Consider the following 19,848-nt stretch of genomic DNA (forward strand, 5'->3'; position numbering starts at 1 on the left):
GAATTGAGTATCCCAATTATTCATTTCATAATTCAGTTATACAGTTAATACTTTTGTTTTATTTTTCTATTAAATTGCATAGTGTCTATACTACTTTCTGGGTTCAGTTAAAAATATTAGGGCCGTCCCTTATATTCTACTTGTTTTGCAATGGCAGCTGTTTGCAGCATCCATTTTTTTCTGGATTGATAGTTATTTGCATATTCTTCTTTTTGTTTGGTTTCTCTTGTATTTAGATTTGTGGCTGGAGTGATCAACCGTGAGCGAATCCCGACCTTTGAGCGAATGCTATGGAGGGTGTGTCGTGGAAATGTTTTCTTACGACAAGCTGAAATTGAAAATCCTCTAGAGGACCCAGTAACGGTATAAGTGGCCATTTCTAAAGCAGCAAGCTGTAGACTGGGGAGGGCAATTAATTTGACACTTCCTCAGGCTGCTTCAAGTGAGGGGTGAATGCTGCACAGGAGCAGAAAAGGCCGCCACCCTACTGGTGGCCTTTTCTGTGCCTGCACAGCATATACTCACTTGAAGCAGCTTGAGGAGGTGGGTGAATGCAACTTGAGTCACTGAAGGAGCGGACAGCAATTATGCAGAACTGGACCTGATTCGGGTTTTTTCTTCTCCCTCTTGGGTGTCCTTACTTACATTTGATTTCTAATTTCCAGTTGATCTCATGTGTACAGCCAAGGAACAACCAGATGTGGCCTGTGGTCTGTAAAATGCATAGGTCTGCTGCAGACGCCAATTTTTTTAAAAAAGTTATTATATGTGTTTATTATATGTGTGAATTTAAATCAAAGTTCAATACTCTTATGGAAAATCTTATGAAATCTTAGGGTTAGGTTATCGAAATCTCACGAGAAGTAGCAACCTTGCTGGCCTGTCTGGAATCACATTCTTAAGGAGGATGGGAATCATGATAAAACAGTATTGTTGAGCCATCTGTCTGACATTTTTAAAAGCCACAGAGAAATCCAGCAGATTCAGGAGGCACAGTCCCCTTTTCCAGTTATTAAGTGTCAATCAAGATGGCCCACAAATATGATGCAAGGTCTGAGGGACAAAACATATGAGGACAGATTGGAGGAATTGAATATGTACAGCCTGGAGGACAGAAGGGAAAAGGGGTGACATGATTAAACCTTTAAATATATTAATGATGTGAATAAGGTTCTAGAAAGCAGTATTTTCAATATTAAGCAAATATCAAAAACATGGCATAACAGGAGGGAAGTTCAAAAATAATGTTAGAAAGTATTACTTCACAGAAAGAGTAGTGGAAGCTTGGAATCCATTTTCACTGGAAGTAGTGAGTCGGTTATCAGTAACTGAATTTAAATGAATTTAAACTGAATTTATGCTTGTGATAAATGTGTGACAAAAATTGAAATAAATAAAAATAATAATTAAAAATAATAAATATATAAATTAAGAAAAAATCCTCAGAGGGCAAACTTGATGGACCACTAGGTGTTTTTTTTCTACTGTCAGTTTTTTATCTTTTTATATTTCTGCTTACAAAGAAAAACAAAACCCTGGTCATAACAAGTGCTACTTTTCTTATTAAGTTTGTGCAAAAAATTACTGATGAAAAATGTTTTCATTTGAACAAATGCAGGAAGGGCTAGTTGCTGTCCAAATCTAGCCATCTGTCTGAAAAATTGCTGCTGGCCTTTTGGGAAAGTTCAAGGATTTGGATTCAGAAGTATACCACTGATATCAGTTCCTTGCCATTCATTTCTTTTCTTCTGCTTGCTTACTTCAGATCATCTCCTTAATCAGCAGCGTTGGCTTATCTTTGTGGCTTCTTTCCTTATGTTACAGTTTCTCATAGTAATACATTATTCAGAATATAAAAGGGATGGATTTCTTATGCTCCCTCCCCCTCTTCCATTATCCTATGGCTACTTGGTGATCTTGATTGAAGATTTATAAGGGAAATGAGAATGATTTGAAGGAAAGTTTAATATTTGAAAACTTACTCATTTAAATTTGGATTCTTGAAGGCATAGAACCTCATAAATTTAGTGCTAGAGATGTATCCATAAAATGCTATTCAGGACAATTATATTGAAAGGTTTTACATTCAGTAAAAACCTAATTCATTATATTTTGAGCCTAAAAGAATAATTTCAAGTTCAAAAGGTTTTTTAAAAATGATTAATTGGATTTTTTTTGTCTAGATAGGACACTGACATTGAACTACATGTCTTTGTTTACTAATCCATAATATTCATCTATTATTAAACCTAATTGATTATTAGTAGTTCTTTTTTCTCTCTTTTCTTACTTAGATGAGCTTGCTTAGTTCTGGAACTATTGCTGCATAAGTATGTTTTGCAGTTCTGTGCTGTATTCTTTTTTTGTACAGTATGACCTATCTCTCTTGCCATTTTTAAAGACATAATGAAGTAGTTAAGGAAAACTGAAAGCCTTTCTTTTATTCACCCTTCCTCCTCACCAACCCTGAAGTGGTTTCAAATCTTGACAAAGATTTCAGGAACTTTAGAACAGAGGTCCTCAAGCTTTTGGGCAGCAAGGACTGGTTCTGTGGAGAAAGGTTTTTCCATGGACTGGAGAGTGCATGGTTTTGTGTGCTGCCCTGATCACACAGTTGGGGCTCTGCTTGTTTATGCAGACCGGTTGCTGGCGTACCGCAGCCCGGTACTGGTCCATGGCCTGGGGGTTGGGGACCCTACTTTAGAAAATATATATGGTTCTACTTAGCAGGGATATAATAATAGGAGAGATTGGATTGAGAAGTCCCCAGTAAATATTATCATGAGAATAATACACGGGTAATAGACTAAGTGGTCTAACCTTTGAACCAGGATTTTCATGATCCAAAGCTAGTACATTTGCTACTGTCAGCTCAATAGCTTTAATTCCAAATGGACCTTCTCTGTCTTTTTTCCTAGGGTGACTATGTGCACAAGTCTGTGTTCATTATTTTTTTCCAAGGTGACCAGCTGAAAAACAGAGTCAAGAAGATCTGTGAAGGGTAAGCAAACTGGAATAAGAAGACTATTGCTTTTAATTTAAAGATCTTGTGATTCGTTTTACATTATTTTCTAACCTTCCCATCCACTTAAAGTATAACATATTGCTGGTTTGAGGGAGGCCAGCATATTATTCTCATGATCAGGTTATTATTACTATTATTTATATTGAATCATCTCTGTGTGCCTTTCAGATTCCGGGCTTCTTTGTACCCCTGTCCAGAAACTCCGCAGGAAAGGAAGGAAATGGCTGCTGGAGTAAACACAAGGATTGATGATCTTCTTATGGTATAATAATACTGATAGGATAAAGCAGAAAGAGACAGTTCTTAATGTTTTTATACTGTTTTTATTTCTGAATTGGTCTTTTTAGTAAATTTACGTGTATATATACTGTAATTTGTATTGCAGAGATCATATTAATTAGATGAATTTGATGCCAGGTAGCCTATATCTATTGACTAATACTGAATGGAAACCAATTACATTTGAAAAGTCACAAATTGACTACCCGTACTCTAGCCGTTGGTCTTGTTATTTGATTTGGTGCTGGCTCTACCCTGGTTATATTCTTTTGGATGAACTTTTAAAGCATTTTGGGGGGATTAAGTAATAAACCTATTACCAGTACCTGTCACATGGTTTATATTAAGGGCCACACCTGATGTTCTATGTCAACTCATAAACAATAACTTTCATGCCCAGCATTTTAATTAACTTGACATCTTAGAACACTCTGAACCAGCACTAAAAGATGGTGCCCAAATAGATGAAGACAGTAGATTGAAGTTTAATTCAGAGGTGACGGTGTGGAATAAGAGTACAATTGACAAATACGTTTGTTTATTTATATCCCGCCTTTATGATTTTTACAAATAAGTCAGCAAATATACCTAATACTTCCTCATCTTCCTATTTTCCCCACAATAACAACCCAGTGAGGTGGGTTGGGATGAGAGTGACTGGGCCAAGATCACCCAGCTTTGTTTCATAGCTAAGATGGTACTAGAACTCACAATCTCCTGTTTTCTAGCCTGGTGCCTTAACCACTAGATAGGCCATTATGAACTTTCTTACATACTTTCCATACTCAAGGATAAAAGTTTTAAAATTGCTTTGTCAATAGCTGATTTCTGAGGGATGTTTGAAAGCTCTAGTAATTCAGAATATTAGCTATTCCTGCTTTAATTTTATTGCTTAGTTCTTGAACTTCTAGGTATATTTCAAGATTCTGATACTATATTAAAATTTCAAGAATTAGAAATTGTGGAGCAATGTGTCTTGTGTCCAGGATGTTAGTTTTTGGCAAAGGAGTATTATTGTTATAAATTAACCATTGACCATCTGTAAAAATAGATGCTTAGTGTAATTTTTAAAGTTACTATATTGCTATAGGCTTTTACTAGACTTTGCATAGAAGTCCAACCTATCAAAAACAGTGCCATAAAAAGAATAGAAACACAAGTTAAGATAGGAAGAAAATGGTAAGTGAGGCACCTGTCTAGCCTACACAAGTTCAAATCACCAGGACCAGATGGATTACACCCCAAGGTTCTCAAGGAACTGGCACATGTGATCTCAGAACCATTGAACTGTATTTTTCAAAGATCCTGGAGCACTGGGGAACTACCAGAGGACTGGAAAAGAGCTGATATAGTTCCCATCGTCAAAACTACAGGAAACTACAGACCTATCAGCCTGACCTCAATACCTGGGAAGATTCTGGAAAAGATAATCAAACAACAAATCAGCGAACACCTAGAGCAGGGGTCAGCAACCTGAAACAGTGAAAGAGCCACTCGGAACCGGTTCCTTCACAAAAGGAAAACCTGGGAGCCGCAAAAAATATGTGCGCATGCACGTACATGCGCACATGCGCAGAACAGGGTTTGACTGAAGAGTGGAGCCAAGGCGAGATATGCACCTACCCTGCATATTTGAATTGATTGGTTGAACTTTTTTAGTCCCACTTTTTTTTTTGGACTGCACATGGCAGAGGACCGGGAGCCGCAGGAGACGGCTGAAAGAGCCGCATGCGGCTCCGGAGCCGCGGGTTGCAGACCTGTGACCTAGAGGCAAACAAAGTCATTACTAAAAGCCAACATGCCAGACAAATCTAATTGCATTCTTTGACCAAGTGACAAAATTAGTGGGCCAGAGGAATACTGTGGATATAATTTACTTGGAGTTCAGTAAGGCATTTGATAAAGTAGATCACAACCTACTACTTGATAAGGTAGAAAAATGTAGGTTAGACAGCATCACCACCAGATGGATTCATAGCTGGCTGACTGGCTGTACTCTGTGTGTGGTCCTCAATGGAACCGCATCTACATGGAGGGAAGTATGTAGTGGGATGCCCCAGGGCTCTGTTCTGAGCCCAGTGCTCTTCAACATCTTCATCATCAATTTGGATGAAGGGATAAATGGGGAACTCATCAACTTTGCAGACGACACCAAGCTGGCAGGAATAGCCAATACTCCAGAAGATAGGCTTAAAATACAGGAGGATCTGGACAGACTCGAACACTGGGCGCTATCTAATGAAATTCAATTGTGAAAAAAGTAAGGTTCTACATTTAGGCAGGAAAAATCAAATGTACAGGTATAGTATAGGTGGTACCTTGCTCAATAGTAGCAACTGTGAGAGGGATCTCGGAGTCCTAGTGGACAATCACTTAGATATGAGCCAGCCGTGTGCTGCAGCTGCCAAAGAAGCCAAGAAAGTGTTAGGCTGCATTAACAGAGGGATAGAATCAAGATCACGTGAAGTATTAATACCGCTTTACAATGTCTTGGTAAGGCCACACTTGGAATACTGCATCCAGTTTTGGTCCCCATGATGTAAAAAAGATGTTGAGACTCTAGAAAGAGTACAGAGAAGAGCAACAAAGATGATTACGGGTGTGGAGGCTAAAACATATAAGGAATGGTTGCTGGAATTGGGTATGTCCAGTTTAATGAAGAGAAGGACAAGGGGGGACATGATAGCAGTGTTCCAATATCTCAAGGGCTGCCACAAAGAAGACGGAGTCAAGCTATTCTCCAAAGCACCTGAAGGCAAGACAAAAAGCAACGGATGGAAACTAATCAAGGAGAGAAGCACCCTAGAACTAAGGAGAAACTTGGGTTATCCCATATCTGCTTCCAGAACTGCACTGTTTCTTCCTTGTCAGGTACTGACTGATTGATTGCGGTTTCTCCATTGATGGATTGGTAGAAATGTTTCTGATTAGATTGAAATTGGAGGTTCTGCCTATAATTTGCAATTCGAGTTGCAAATTAATCATCATCATCATCATCATCATCATCATCATCAATCACCTTTAGTCAATTGCAAAAGGCGGCCTTACTAGGAACTGCTTCCATCCTGCTACGATATCTGTAATACCATCAAACATCCACATCTGCCTATCCCAGGTCCTTGGTAAGGACTCGATAGGTAGACAAAAATGCCAAATCCAGTCTGAACATCTGGCTGACTGTGCGATGATCAATAATGATAATGATGATGTTGTAAATAGAGTAACTTAACATTAAGAAAACCAAGATCATGGCGTCCGGCCCTCTCAATTCCTGGCAAATAGATGGGGAAGAAATGGAGGTAGAGACAGATTTTATTTTCCTGGCTCCAAGATCACCACAGATGGGGACTGCAGCCATAAATTAAAAGACCCTTGCTCCTGGGGAGGAAAGCCATGGCAAATCTAGACAGCATACTAAAAAGCAGAAACATCACCCTGCCAACAAAAGTGCATTTAGTCAAGGCTATGGTCTTCCCAGTTGCAATGTATGGCTGTGAAAGGTGGACCGTAAGAAAGGCTGAGCGCCAAAGAATTGAGGCCTTTGAACTGTGGTGCTGGAGAAGACTCCTGCGAGTCCCTTGGACTGCAAGGCGATCAAACCGGTCAGTCCTAGAGGAGATCAACCCTGGCTGCTCTTTAGAAGGCCAGATACTGAAGTTGAAACTCAAATACTTTGGGCACCTAATGAGAAGGAAGGACTCACTGGAGAAGAGCATAATGCTGGGAAAGATTGAGGGCAATAGAAGAAAGGGATGACAGAGAATGAGGTGGCTGGATGGAGTCACTGAAGCAGTAGGCGTGAGCCTAGATGGACTCCAGAAGATGGTAGAGGACAGGAAGGCCTGGAGGAACATTATCCATAGGGTCGCGATGGGTCGGACACGACTTCACAACTAACAACAACAACAAAGCCAAAATCCTTCTGGGAAAACGTCTTGTGGACAGATGAGACCAAGATAGAGCTTTTTGGTAAAGCACATCATTCTACTGTTTACCGAAAACGAAATGAGGCCTACAAAGAAAAGAACACAGTACCTACAGTGAAACATGGTGGAGGTTCAATGATGTTTTGGGGTTGTTTTGCTGCCTCTGGCACTGGGTGCCTTGAATGTGTGCAAGGCATCATGAAATCTGAGGATTACCAAAGGATTTTGGGTCGCACTGTAGAGCCCAGTGTCAGAAAGCTGGGTTTGTGTCTGAGATCTTGGGTCTTCCAGCAGGACAATGACCCCAAACATATGTTAAAAAGCACCCAGAAATGGATGGCAAGAAAGCGCTGGAGAGTTCTGAAGTGGCCAGCAATGAGTCCAGATCTGAATCCCATTGAACACCTGTGGAAAGATCTTAAAAATACTGTTGGGAAAAGGCGCCCTTCCAATAAGAGAGACCTGGAGCAGTTTGCAAAGGAAGAGTGGTCCAAAATTCCGGGTGAGAGGTGTAAGAAGCTTATTGATGGTTATAGGAAGTGACTGATTTCAGTTATTTTTTCCAAAGGGTGTGCAACCAAATATTAAGTTAAGGATGCCAATAATTTTGTCCAGCCCATTTTTGGAGTTTTGTTTGACATTATGTCCAATTTGCTTTTTTTCCTCCCTTTTTTGTTGTGTTCCAATACACACAAAGGGAATAAACCTGTGTATAGCAAAACATGTGTTCCTGCAATACTTTTCTGTGAGAAATACTTGATTTTCTGGAAAAATTTCTGGGGTGCCAACAATTTTGGCCATGACTGTATATGATTTTCCATTGCTCATAGGTGATGTATACATATAGACTCCATTTCCCTTTTTATAACTCTTCCTCCCATGGCAGGTACTGAACCAAACTGAAGATCATCGTCAAAGGGTTCTTCAGGCTGCTGCAAAGAACGTCCGTGTTTGGTTCATAAAGGTGCGCAAGATGAAAGCCATTTATCATACTCTGAACCTCTGCAATATTGATGTGACCCAGAAATGTCTCATCGCTGAAGTCTGGTGTCCTGTTGCTGACCTGGATTCCATTCAGTTTGCTCTCAGGCGTGGTACGGTGAGTACAAGCCATACCTCTGGCCTCTTCTAGGATATTCCATGTTATTGCTTGCCCTGACTTTCAGGAAAACACAGATTTTTCTGAGTCTTGCAAGCAAAATCTGTGCAAACGGACCGCAATAGAATTCTTTACTTCTTTAATTCCTTTTCCATCTGGATTAGAGGAAGCACGGTACTTTTATTTATTTATTTTATTTTATTTTTATTTATTTTGATCCCATTTATATGCCGCCCTTCTCCGAAGACTCAGGGCGGCTTACAATTTAAGCACAAACCAATAGCAATAACTTCAACTTTTACTTGAAATGTGTCTCAACTTTGAAAGCATATGACTTTTAATTCACATTTCTTAGCTATTTCTCAAGAGAAGGCTTGCCTTGATTTTTGTTCTCTCAGAAATAAAGATAGTCTTGAATTCAGATAAGTGATAGCCCACTTCTTTTGAAAACCTTTGGTGTTTTTAAAAGCAAAACTTTTGCAACAGTTCTGACTTTATTTATAGGAACTTCTTCATACATAATTTATATATTTGGCTGAAAGAATGATAGAATCCAGTATTTTTCTGGTTGTATACAGGAGGAAATCCAAACATCTGTTTTGCTTTTATTTTTTTGAAGATGGTCTTGTGTAACTGGTATTCACCAAAATTAAAAAGCACTTTCTAAAATAGCTAAATAAAAAGTATGCTTGAATACAGTGGGACAAAAAAGTATTTAGTCAGCCACCAATTGTGCAAGTTCTCCCACTTAAAAAGATGAGAGAGGCCTGTAATTTTCATCATAGGTATACCTCAACTATGAGAGACAAAATGGGGGGAAAGAATCCAGGAAATCACATTGTAGGATTTCTAATGAATTAATTCGTACATTCCTCGGTAAAATAAGTATTTGGTCACCTACAAACAAGCAAGATTTCTGGCTCTCACAGACCTGTAACTTCTTCTTCCACTCGTTACCTGTATGAATGGCACCTGGTTGAACTTGTTATCAATATAAAAGACACCAGTCCACAACCTCAAACAGTCACACTCCAAACTCCACTATGGCCAAGACCAAAGAGCTGTCGAAGGACACCAGAAACAAAATTGTAGACCTGCACCATGCTGGGAAGACTGAATTTGCAATAGGCAAGCAGCTTGGTGTGAAGAAATCAACTGTGGGAGCAATTATTAGAAAATGGAAGACATACAAGACCACTGATAATCTCCCTCGTTCTGGAGCTCCACACAAGATCTCACCCCGTGGGGTCAAAATGATCACAAGAACGGTGAGCAAAAATCCCAGAACCACACAGGGGGACCTAGTGAATGACCTGCAGAGAGCTGGGACCAAAGTAACAAAGGCTACCATCAGTAACACACTACGCCGCCAGGGACTCAAATCCTGCAGTGCCAGACGTGTCCCCCTGCTTAAGCCAGTACATGTCCGGGCCCGTCTGAAGTTTGCTAGAGAGCATTTGGATGATCCAGAACACGATTGGGAGAATGTCATATGGTCAGATGAAACCAAAGTAGAACTTTTTGGTAAAAACTCAACTCGTTGGGTTTGGAGGAGAAAGAATGCTGAGTTGCATCCAAAGAACACCATACCTACTGTGAAGCATGGGGGTGGAAACATCATGCTTTGGTGCTATTTTTCTGCAAAGGGACCAGGATGACTGATCCGTGTAAAGGAAAGAATGAATGGGGCCATGTATTGTGAGATTTTGAGTGAAAACCTCCTTCCATCAGCAAAGGCATTGAAGATGAAAAGTGGCTGGGTCTTTCAGCATGACAATGATCCCAAACACACTGCCTGGGCAATGAAGGAGTGGCTTCGTAAGAAGCATTTCAAGGTCCTGGAGTGGCCTAGCCAGTCTCCAGATCTCAACCCCATAGAAAACCTTTGGAGGGAGTTGAAAGTCCGTGTTGACCAGCGACAGCCCCAAAACATCACTGCTCTAGAGGAGATCTGCATGGAGGAATGGGCCAAAATACCAGCAGCAGTGTGTGCAAACCTTGTGAAGACTTACAGAAAATGTTTGACCTCTGTCATTGTCAAGAAAATGTTTGACCTCTGTCATTGTCAACAAAGGGTATATAACAAAGTATTGAGATGCACTTTTGTTATTGACCAAATATTTATTTTTCACCATAATTTGCAAATAAATTTGTTAGAAATCCTACAATGTGATTTCCTGGATTCTTTCCCCCCATTTTGTCTCTCATAGTTGAGGTATACCTGTGATGAAAATTACAGGCCTCTCTCATCTTTTTAAGTGGGAGAACTTGCACAATTGGTGGCTGACTAAATACTTTTTTGTCCCACTGCATGTGCAAGAGTAAAAGATTGTAAAAGCTGTCAGGGTTTCTACTCAATTGAAAAAGTAGCTTTTCTAATCTACGATTTGTTTGTGTATAACAGGAGCACAGTGGATCCACTGTCCCCTCTATCTTGAATAGGATGCAGACCAACCAGACTCCACCTACATACAATAAGACCAATAAATTCACTGATGGGTTTCAAAACATTGTGGATGCTTACGGCATTGGAACCTATCGTGAGATTAATCCAGGTACTTGCATGCATCCTATGAAACTGTCTAGCTTCTGATCATTTGTTTTGATTTGTCTCTTTTCTGACTTATTCTCTTGCATCAATTTAATTTACAGAAAGAATCTGAAGCAAATAAAAAATCAATATTTCTGTCAATTCTGTCAATTCTATGTATCAATTCTATGATTTAAAACAGACTCAGCTTTATTTTATATTACTGGAAAATTGCAAAGGAAGTTTAACATAATAAGTTTTGAGTTCCAGAGAAGAAGCCTATTTAAAAGAGGAAGTTGACATTTTGTTTTCATGTTAAGTTGGCAAATTTATTTTTAAAATCGAATCCGTTTTCTTGTACATGCCTTTTAATAATTCTGTATTTTTCCCTAGTATAATACTTTTTTCTCTGTAAGCCCATTTTAGAGCTTTTTATAAGTGGCGAACTACGCCAAAAGTAGATAAGTATATAAAAGCATCTAATTAGATGATGGAGTTGAAGTGCAGCTAGGGAAAATTGATATTAAAGAGGGCATTAAATTAATTGGTCTGCCAGCTCCTCCTCGAGAGACCATTTTGAATCCCAGTAAATACACGTATAGAATGGTCTGGTAAGCAACATTTACTCTATTTTCAAAATGTATCAAGTGAAATCTGTCAACAGAGTTCTTAAACAAATTTGTCATAAGATAAGAGATGTCCTCTTATACGCTATTTAAATTTTTTATTCTGATCCATGGTATGACCGTTTATAAAACTTCGCTCTACAGTTCTAGTGATATTAAAAGTACTATAAAGTTGGAAAGTGCAATCAAAATAATAAAACGAGCAGCAATCTTCTGAGAAAGGATTACAACATTTGGGACTGTTTACTTAGAAAACTGTTATATACAAAGGGACAAGAGAAAAATGTATGGAGAAAATAAACTTTTCCTCAATCATAATTGCAGAACTCAGAAATAATGTTAACTACAACCACTAAGGAATTATCATCATGCTTCTAGAAACCATAGCAGTATGTAATGGTTTAGAGAGGAAAAAAGTTGCATTACTGATGTTCTATATCCCACCTATTTCATTTTTTTCACTTTTATGTTTTTTATCACTTCTAGTACTTTATATCCATTGAGTTGTATTTTTTACCCATCCCAGACAATATTTATCCATAATATTTTATACCTCACTTATCCCAGAATGCTGATGTGAAAAAGATAGTTATACTTATTTATGCAAGAGATTCAGTTCCAAAATTATGAAGTCTATCTTAACAATAGATAGACTAAACTGGCTTGTATGCAATTTGTATGCAACTTTTTACCTTGCCGGAGCTAGGGTGGATGCGGCCTCCGCATGATGCAACTGGCCCACACAGTGGCAGTTTGACACCCCTGCTCTAGAGCATTGTTTCAAAACTGTTTCATTCTGTTAAATAGTTTTTAATGTCCCATTCTTTCAGCTCCATACACAATCATAACCTTCCCATTCTTATTTGCTGTGATGTTTGGAGATTTTGGCCACGGCATTCTTATGACACTTTTTGCTGTCTGGATGGTGATGAGAGAGAGCCGCATTCTGTCACAAAAGAGTGATAATGAGGTAATTTGACTACTGACTTCAGAAGTTAAGATGTAAATTTGAAGGCAGTCTCTCACGGAACTTTTTTAGTAGTTTGCAATTTGAGCAGCTTTTATTTCTCAGCCTTTTATTTTATATTCAGTTGGAGAAAAATGCTTTGTCCTCTTTGGAACTCGTGTGTGGAAGATGTTTCTGCTATGTGTCTTTATGTAAAACGATAGATATTTCAGTATGCATTTTGTTCTTCTGAATCAGAACTGAGACCATTCAAGCCTTTGAAGGGATAGAGCAAAGTTAAGTAGCCTTAAGTTAGAAGCCATATGGAGCATCAAAACTCGATGGAACTTATGGCACTAAATGTTTAGGTGAGAGAGGGGACAGTTAAGGAGCAAAATGTACTCCATAAAATCTCCTTCTAAACATCAAGCCAAACTTTCCAATTTGGGGTGAAGATTTAAGGGGCAAAACATATGTCTTAACTATCTGCAAGGCCAGAGGAATCATTTTCATTCTTTGAAACCTACGTCTTCCTAGAAAAATGCAAAAAAGTCCCATCCCTTAAAGAAATCAAGAGGTTATAATAATGGTCTAAAGCTGAAAAACACTGTCTATTTGGGAGTCAAAGGAAGATGCTTGGCAGCATACTTTTGTATTATTAGTGTAACAGTATCATTGTCACATATTTTCAGTTCATTTTTTAAATTTCTCTTCTCTTTCCCTTCCCCTAATCTTCTTTCCTAACTTGGACAGATATTCAACATTATTTTCAGTGGCCGCTACATTATACTGCTGATGGGTGCTTTCTCCATTTATACTGGCCTGATCTATAATGACTGTTTCTCAAAGTCACTCAATATGTTTGGCTCATCTTGGAGTGTCCGACCAATGTTTCAGAAATCCAACTGGACGTAAGTGATGAGACACCTGCAAAGGCAAGGGATAGCAAAATATTTGGGAAACAGCTTGAAGAGGTTTGGTAAATGATTAGTTGATAAAGGACATGGAAACGATAGCATAACATCATTTAATGGTTTCTCTTTTATAACTGTGTCAGGTACATTGATTTTGCAATGTCTATTCTGCTCAGATATTCGTGCGCTGACTTTTTTCCCCTTTCTCTACAGAGAAGACCTTCTCCAGGAATATTCTATGCTTCAACTTAATCCTGCCATTGAGGGTGTCTTTGGTGGAGCATATCCCTTTGGCATTGATCCAGTATGAACCACCATTTTCTATTTTCCCTTCCCCTTCCCTTTTACTTCACATTGTTTCCCCTTCCCCACATTCCCATTTTACCCTTTATTAATTAAGAGATATCAAAGTATCAAACATGTCTGATTCACTGGATAAAAAGATAATTAGTTTTGTTTACTGAATGTTAAGAGATTATCATTACATTATACAGAAGGAGATGATAGAATTTTAGATTTCATCCTGGTCTTTAAAAATTACATTTTCTAAAATGTTTTCCACATACATCAGTAGTATACAACTTGTATTATGCTCTCCTGAAATGCTGAATCATCCAAAAATACAGGCAATCCTAGCTATGTCTAAAATGGATGGGGCACTCATCTGGACTACCAGAATTCCCTTCACATTCAAATCCTTTTATAGAAATGTCTCAGATTCTTTCTCTAGTCATGAGGTCCTTAAACTGGTGCTGTTGAATTGGTTATGCAAAGTGAGAATTGGTTTTCTGTTCCTTTACTTTGGTCTAACCATTAAACTTTACTCTTTTGAGTAAATAACATTTTGAAAGAAAGTATGAAACGAATACTGTTCATCTGTCCATCAGCACAATAATTCTCTGATAACTAAGTAGAACAGGGCCAGGTTTAGCTCAGAGGAAAAACCAACAAATGAAAGATCGTGTTTAAAAATTAAGCTGGGGGATTGCAGAAGAAAAAAATCCTAAAAATTCACCCAGTGTATCTTTGTGGGAGAGGCACTTGGGCAGTGATTCAACATGTTGCGACGGTTCCATTCTAAGCCCTTTACTCAAGTCACATGAACCAGAGTGGAATGAGTGCTTCCCAGTGCTTATATGAATAGAACTTATATGTCATTGCTGGAAAGAGGTTGGAAAGAATTCCAGATGCCATGGTTTACCTTTTGCCCTGTTTTGTTTAATCTATTTTGTCTAGATCTGGAATATTGCTACCAACAAGCTGGTGTTCCTTAACTCCTTCAAAATGAAGATGTCAGTAATTCTGGGCATCATCCACATGATGTTTGGTATCACACTTAGTCTGCTAAACCATATGTGAGTGTGTTCCATTTAATTAAATTATAAAAAAAACTAGAGGATATGGAAATAATGACAGAATATTCATTATACGTTATTTTTACTCTGCTCCAAATAATTTTTATGAACAGCCAGAAGTCATGCAATTGAATTTTTTAAAAAACAAAGAATTGTTCTTATAACATATTGTTACCAAGATAGCTAAATCAACATGTTCATAAAATTGCTGGAAGTTAAATATCGAAGAGGTCTTGGAATTTATCATTCAATAAGTAAATTTATTTAATCTTGCTTGAATCAAATTGTTTACATTTAGCACAGTATGCATATTAACTAAATTATTAATTTCACAATCTGTTGGCTGAAAGAACTGTCTAATTTTTCATAATTTTTTCCTAAGTATTTCCTAATATTTTTCCTAAAATATTTTTTTCATACCTCTATAGTTATTTTAAGAAACCTCTGAATATCTTCCTTGGCTTTATCCCTGAAATTATCTTCATGTCTTCATTGTTTGGATATTTGATCATCCTTATCTTCTATAAGTGGGCAGCATACAATGCTAAGAACTCCATGTATGCACCAAGTCTTCTTATTCACCTCATCAACATGTTCCTCTTCTCCTATGACAAAGATGCCAAAATGCTTTATAGTGGGCAGGTAGGTAGTCTAGTCTTTGTAGGGCAGAAGTCCCCAACCTGTAGGCTGCGGCCCACTATCGGTCTATGGCCACTAGGCCACATGAGTGGCTGGCCAGTGAGTGCGCATGTGTGCGTACATTCACACCCCTCCCCACTTGTGCTAGCATCGCCATAAGGGTTGTCATGAGGGTTGTGCATACACTAGCACAGGAGCACGGGAACTAGCATCACCGTGAGGGTCCCTGTGAGGGTTGTGCAGGTGCTCGTGTGGCCGCAAGGGTCAGGTGCTAGCATTGCCACAAGGGTCACGGGTGCTAGCGTCACCGTGAGCATTGTGCATGCTCTTGCAACCCTGTTTGCATCCCATGCATGCTCGTCGCCCCGTTTGCAGTGTGTATGCATGTCCCAGTTTTCATGTGTGTATGTGCACGTACAGATGCCTGCCCCTCCCTTTCGTTTCAGGTCACCAACCAAGAAAGTTTGGGGACCTCTGCTATAGGGCACTTTTTATTCATTTTGGGGTTTAAATGAGCTATCCTTGGGGAGAGAGGAAAAATGCCAAACCTTATTTGATGTCACATTACCAGTTAGTACAGTCTTTGGGGAAAAAAGACCCAGTTTGTTCTAGTGGTTAAGACTCCAGGCTGGAAAAGTATGAGTTCTAGGCCTTGTTTACTTATAAAAGCCAGCTCTCTCCCAATCCACAGTGTTAGGTATGGGCAGCAAGCTGGTTGGTCAATTCCTGTAACAACTAATAGTATTTGATTCATTTGAAAAGTGACCCTGCACTTGGAGGAAAAACTTTAGATAGGAAGAAAACAATATTTGGAAAATATTGGGCAAGATATACTAAAACAACTCCCAGTTGTTTCAATGCAAATTGTATCAGGACATTTGACAGAGAGAAGTTTTTAGTGATAAAACTTTGTAGTTCCTTTTCAATAAGCTAGAATTTAAATTCTGATTAACAGCAGGTTCACAGACATTTTAGCAATGGTTCAGTGTCTCCCATGGATGGCTTGGTTAGGCTTTGTTACCAAGTTCAAGTGAGGGGCCTTATATCCCACAATTGTCATTTTGCTCCTAAATGTGCAATGCAGCTACTGTCATTAAAATCTTATTTACTTTTAGTGGAGATGTCATAGATTGTCCTATTTTTCTTACAGAAAGGTCTTCAGTGTTTCCTGGTGGTAGTTGCATTTCTGTGTATCCCATGGATGCTGGTTGCTAAACCCTTGATTCTTCGCAAACAGTATTTGCAAAGAAAGCATTTGGTGAGTGACTATAAGAATTTTTTCCTAAGAATCTTTTTATTCATTCAAGTATGGAGGTTTGATTCAATTTTCTACAATGGAGAACTGCATGCAGATGAGTCTTATCCTTGGTTATTTTCTGGTCTATGCTAAGGAACAGGTACACCCATAACTGCCTATTATTGTCTGAATCTGTCTCCTGAAATCTTGATCCGTATGCATGTATTTGCCACATAGGAATCCAAAGAGCGACTTAGATATTCCCAGCCCTGAGGGATGCTTGATGTTTCCTTTTAAATGGTAGACACTTCTGTCACAAATATTTTTTCACTCTACTTTTGGTTTAGAAGATGTTAGCTGTATAGAGAAGGATGCTGCTTTTTAAGGAAACATAGCCCTCACAAACCTTTGGATATGTTTTGAGTTTGTTTTCTTTTTAAATCTAGAACCGTAAAAGGAAATTTGTCTTACTGGCATGTTACTGCAATAATGGGCCAGGCAGCCTAAAAGACAGACTGCCCCCATGATTCTCCAAAGATCTGACTCTGGCTTCCAGATCTGTTGTTCTTGTGGCAAGTACATTGTTAAGATGCAACTGCCCTTCAAAGTGCAGCTCAGTTAAAGACAATCCCTCTTCCTTTTCTGACCCTCTCATTTTCCCATGACCCCTCCATTTGTCTCCCTTTTTTTCTCTTGTTTTTCTTCTCCTTTCCTGCTTTCTTTTCTTCCATTCACTATCAGGAAGGGCAGCCTGAGGAACCCCATGTCAGCCCAGGCCAGAGTCCGCAGGCAATAGAGGCAGCAGCGGCTGCAACAGTGAGTGGATTAAAAGATGCCACCTATACACATGACGAAAACAGAAGGTGTCAGGAGCTTTGGAAAGTATCTACCCTGAGGAAGAGAAATAGCACAGTTGCCTTTTCCTCAGAAAGATACAGTCCAATCATCTCATTCATTTCAAATTCTACATGCACAAATATAGAAAATGATACAATCTAAGTTTATATCCAGAGGGCCCTGCAGTTATATTGCAGAAGGTTTTGGCATGTTTTAAAGCATGTGCTCACTATTTTAGAGTGCCAGCCAGGGTTTTTTTGGAATTAATTATTCCTTTGTACCCTTATCCCTAGTTGCATACATCCTCTCTGAATGCAGATTGTAAAGGAAAAGGGCAACAATGAAAAAGTGCAATTTAAAGGAAGCTTGCCCACTGATACACTTCTTATTGTGGGATCCCTGATAATGTTCTGAAGAACTTCAGAGTTTCTGGGAAAATAATTTGAAAAACACATTATAGTACTTCATTAAAAGTCATCACAATCTGAAAAGAATACCCCCTGTTTTGTATTTGCTGTTGGTTTTTCCATAGTTGACAGCTTTTTCCTCCTTCTATTACAATCCAACCCAGCATTCCTCTTTCCAACATATTTTAAATTTTTCATACTATTTTTAAAAAATTACAATTATATGGTAATGTTTTTGCAGTAGTACCATCTATTCTAATTTTGCCTTGGCAGTCATCTCTATTTCTATGTATACTTCAGGAATCCCTGTGATAGTGCATTGAACTATACTGTAGACTGTCATTCACTGAAGTGGATAGAATCGTATATAATTTGATAGCTTCTTAACTGTTAAGCAGTTTCTTCTGTTTTAAACTCCTGGCTGTCGTAAAATCATGTGAATATCATGACTTCTTGTTGAAGTATTTTGTTCTTGGGATAAATCATATGATTACTTCTTTAAAAATCAGGGATGTTATTTAACAATACAACATATTTGCAGTCTTGCTTTGTAAACTGGAATTATAAACTATATATAAAGCCCAGAATCTTAAGTATTACCTCATTTTATCTGAGATCAAGGCTGATTTCTCAGGCTCAGGTTACAGAGCCAAAGTTAAAAACATTGCAGCTGCTTTATTGAGTCAAAGGTCAGTACTATTTGCTAACCAGTAATATTCCTATGGAAATTTACAAAATAACACATTAAATCTTAAGAAACTTCTAATTTTACCTGGGAACAAGGATTATTTCCAATCTCAAGTGTACAAAGTCAAGCTTAAGTACATAAGAATTATTTTGTTGAGTCAAATCAAGTTGTAGTACCCTGCTTGCTAACCAATCAGAAACTCATGAGAGCCTATGGGAATGACATGAAGGTGGAGGCTTTTTCAATATTTGATTTTCAAGAGGCTTATACAAAGGGTTTCTGCAGTGTGAAGATTTGCAGACAATAGTTGCATCAGTAGTTGTGCAGTATTTTAATCAGAATAATCTGGAATAGGACGGAATTAACTGTACAGTAGATAGGATGTTTGGTGATCAGCTAATGAGGATATTATATGATGTTTCACTTTCCTAAGTAAATGTGAGCTTCCTCATTTTTCTCAGTAAATAATTTGAATTTGCGTGGCAATCAGCTAGAGTAAGTCTATGAAAAGTATATTTTTAAGATTAAGAGGAACATAAAACATGTAAATGATTTTTCATGTTATTGCTTTTGTAATGATCTAATGGAGAAACCAATGCTTGTAATTTGGGTAGAGCTGCATTTGCTAAAGTTGAGAGTGTCAAATGTCTAAACATATTCAGAGGACTTCTGGTTTTGCACTGTAGCAACCGGTCGCGGGCTTGTGGATTCTATGCACCCCCGCGGCTAATTTTACCCTAACTGGGGACCCTAAATGGGTCTACGTTGCCCTGGAGAGGCAACAAAGAAAGAAGGGTGCTCTAGCGATTCTGGAACAGCAGCGGCCATTCCGTACAACTTGGGGAAAGCCTTCTAACTTGACAGGAGAAAGGCTGGCCGTATTGCATTGACCAGCCCAAGCTACTAGCAACCGAAATCCAAAAGCACTAAGCAGCACAACTGTGAACAGTGTGCTTGAAACTGGGTGAGAAATTTGATCTTCTCTTTTCTATTCTACATTTAATTTCCTGGAAAAGATCCCCAAGAAGCCAAATACCTTTGAAAGGGAAGGAGGGGGATTTCTGCCCCACCCTTATACTAACAGAAGCGGCGAATTAATCTCTTTAGGGAGGATCAAAATATATGGAAGTGAAATAAGTATAAAACCTGAAATTTAAAACTTAAATCTGGATAAATCTAAAATTGTTTGAATGGTTAAGACTCATTTCAAAGATAATTGTTTATTTTGGAAATTGAAAAACAAATAGTTGCTGACACCTAGTGGTAGATGAAGACTATGACAGGTATGACTTTAATATAAGACTTGGCAAAACCTGGGAAAAGCTAATCTGTGTTTGTGA

The 19,848-nt window shown here is 38.5% G+C and overlaps 1 protein-coding gene across 3 annotated transcripts in view; it reads left to right on the forward strand.

Moving 5' to 3' along the window:
• The window catches only part of ATP6V0A1 (ATPase H+ transporting V0 subunit a1), a 75,126-nt gene that overhangs the window by 27,087 nt on the left and 28,191 nt on the right, over positions 1-19,848 (forward strand). For all 3 annotated transcript variants that reach the window (XM_083378375.1, XM_083378376.1, XM_083378377.1), the window contains exons 7-17: positions 237-363; positions 2,919-3,001; positions 3,194-3,287; positions 8,117-8,329; positions 10,734-10,884; positions 12,316-12,455; positions 13,185-13,342; positions 13,559-13,649; positions 14,582-14,700; positions 15,129-15,342; positions 16,490-16,597. In XM_083378375.1, the coding sequence (XP_083234501.1) occupies positions 237-363; positions 2,919-3,001; positions 3,194-3,287; positions 8,117-8,329; positions 10,734-10,884; positions 12,316-12,455; positions 13,185-13,342; positions 13,559-13,649; positions 14,582-14,700; positions 15,129-15,342; positions 16,490-16,597 (1,498 nt within the window). The remainder of the gene's footprint in view (positions 1-236; positions 364-2,918; positions 3,002-3,193; positions 3,288-8,116; positions 8,330-10,733; positions 10,885-12,315; positions 12,456-13,184; positions 13,343-13,558; positions 13,650-14,581; positions 14,701-15,128; positions 15,343-16,489; positions 16,598-19,848) is intronic.

This window comes from Vipera ursinii (genome assembly GCF_947247035.1).
Source record: "Vipera ursinii genome assembly, chromosome: Z".
Classification (NCBI taxonomy): domain Eukaryota; kingdom Metazoa; phylum Chordata; class Lepidosauria; order Squamata; family Viperidae; genus Vipera; species Vipera ursinii.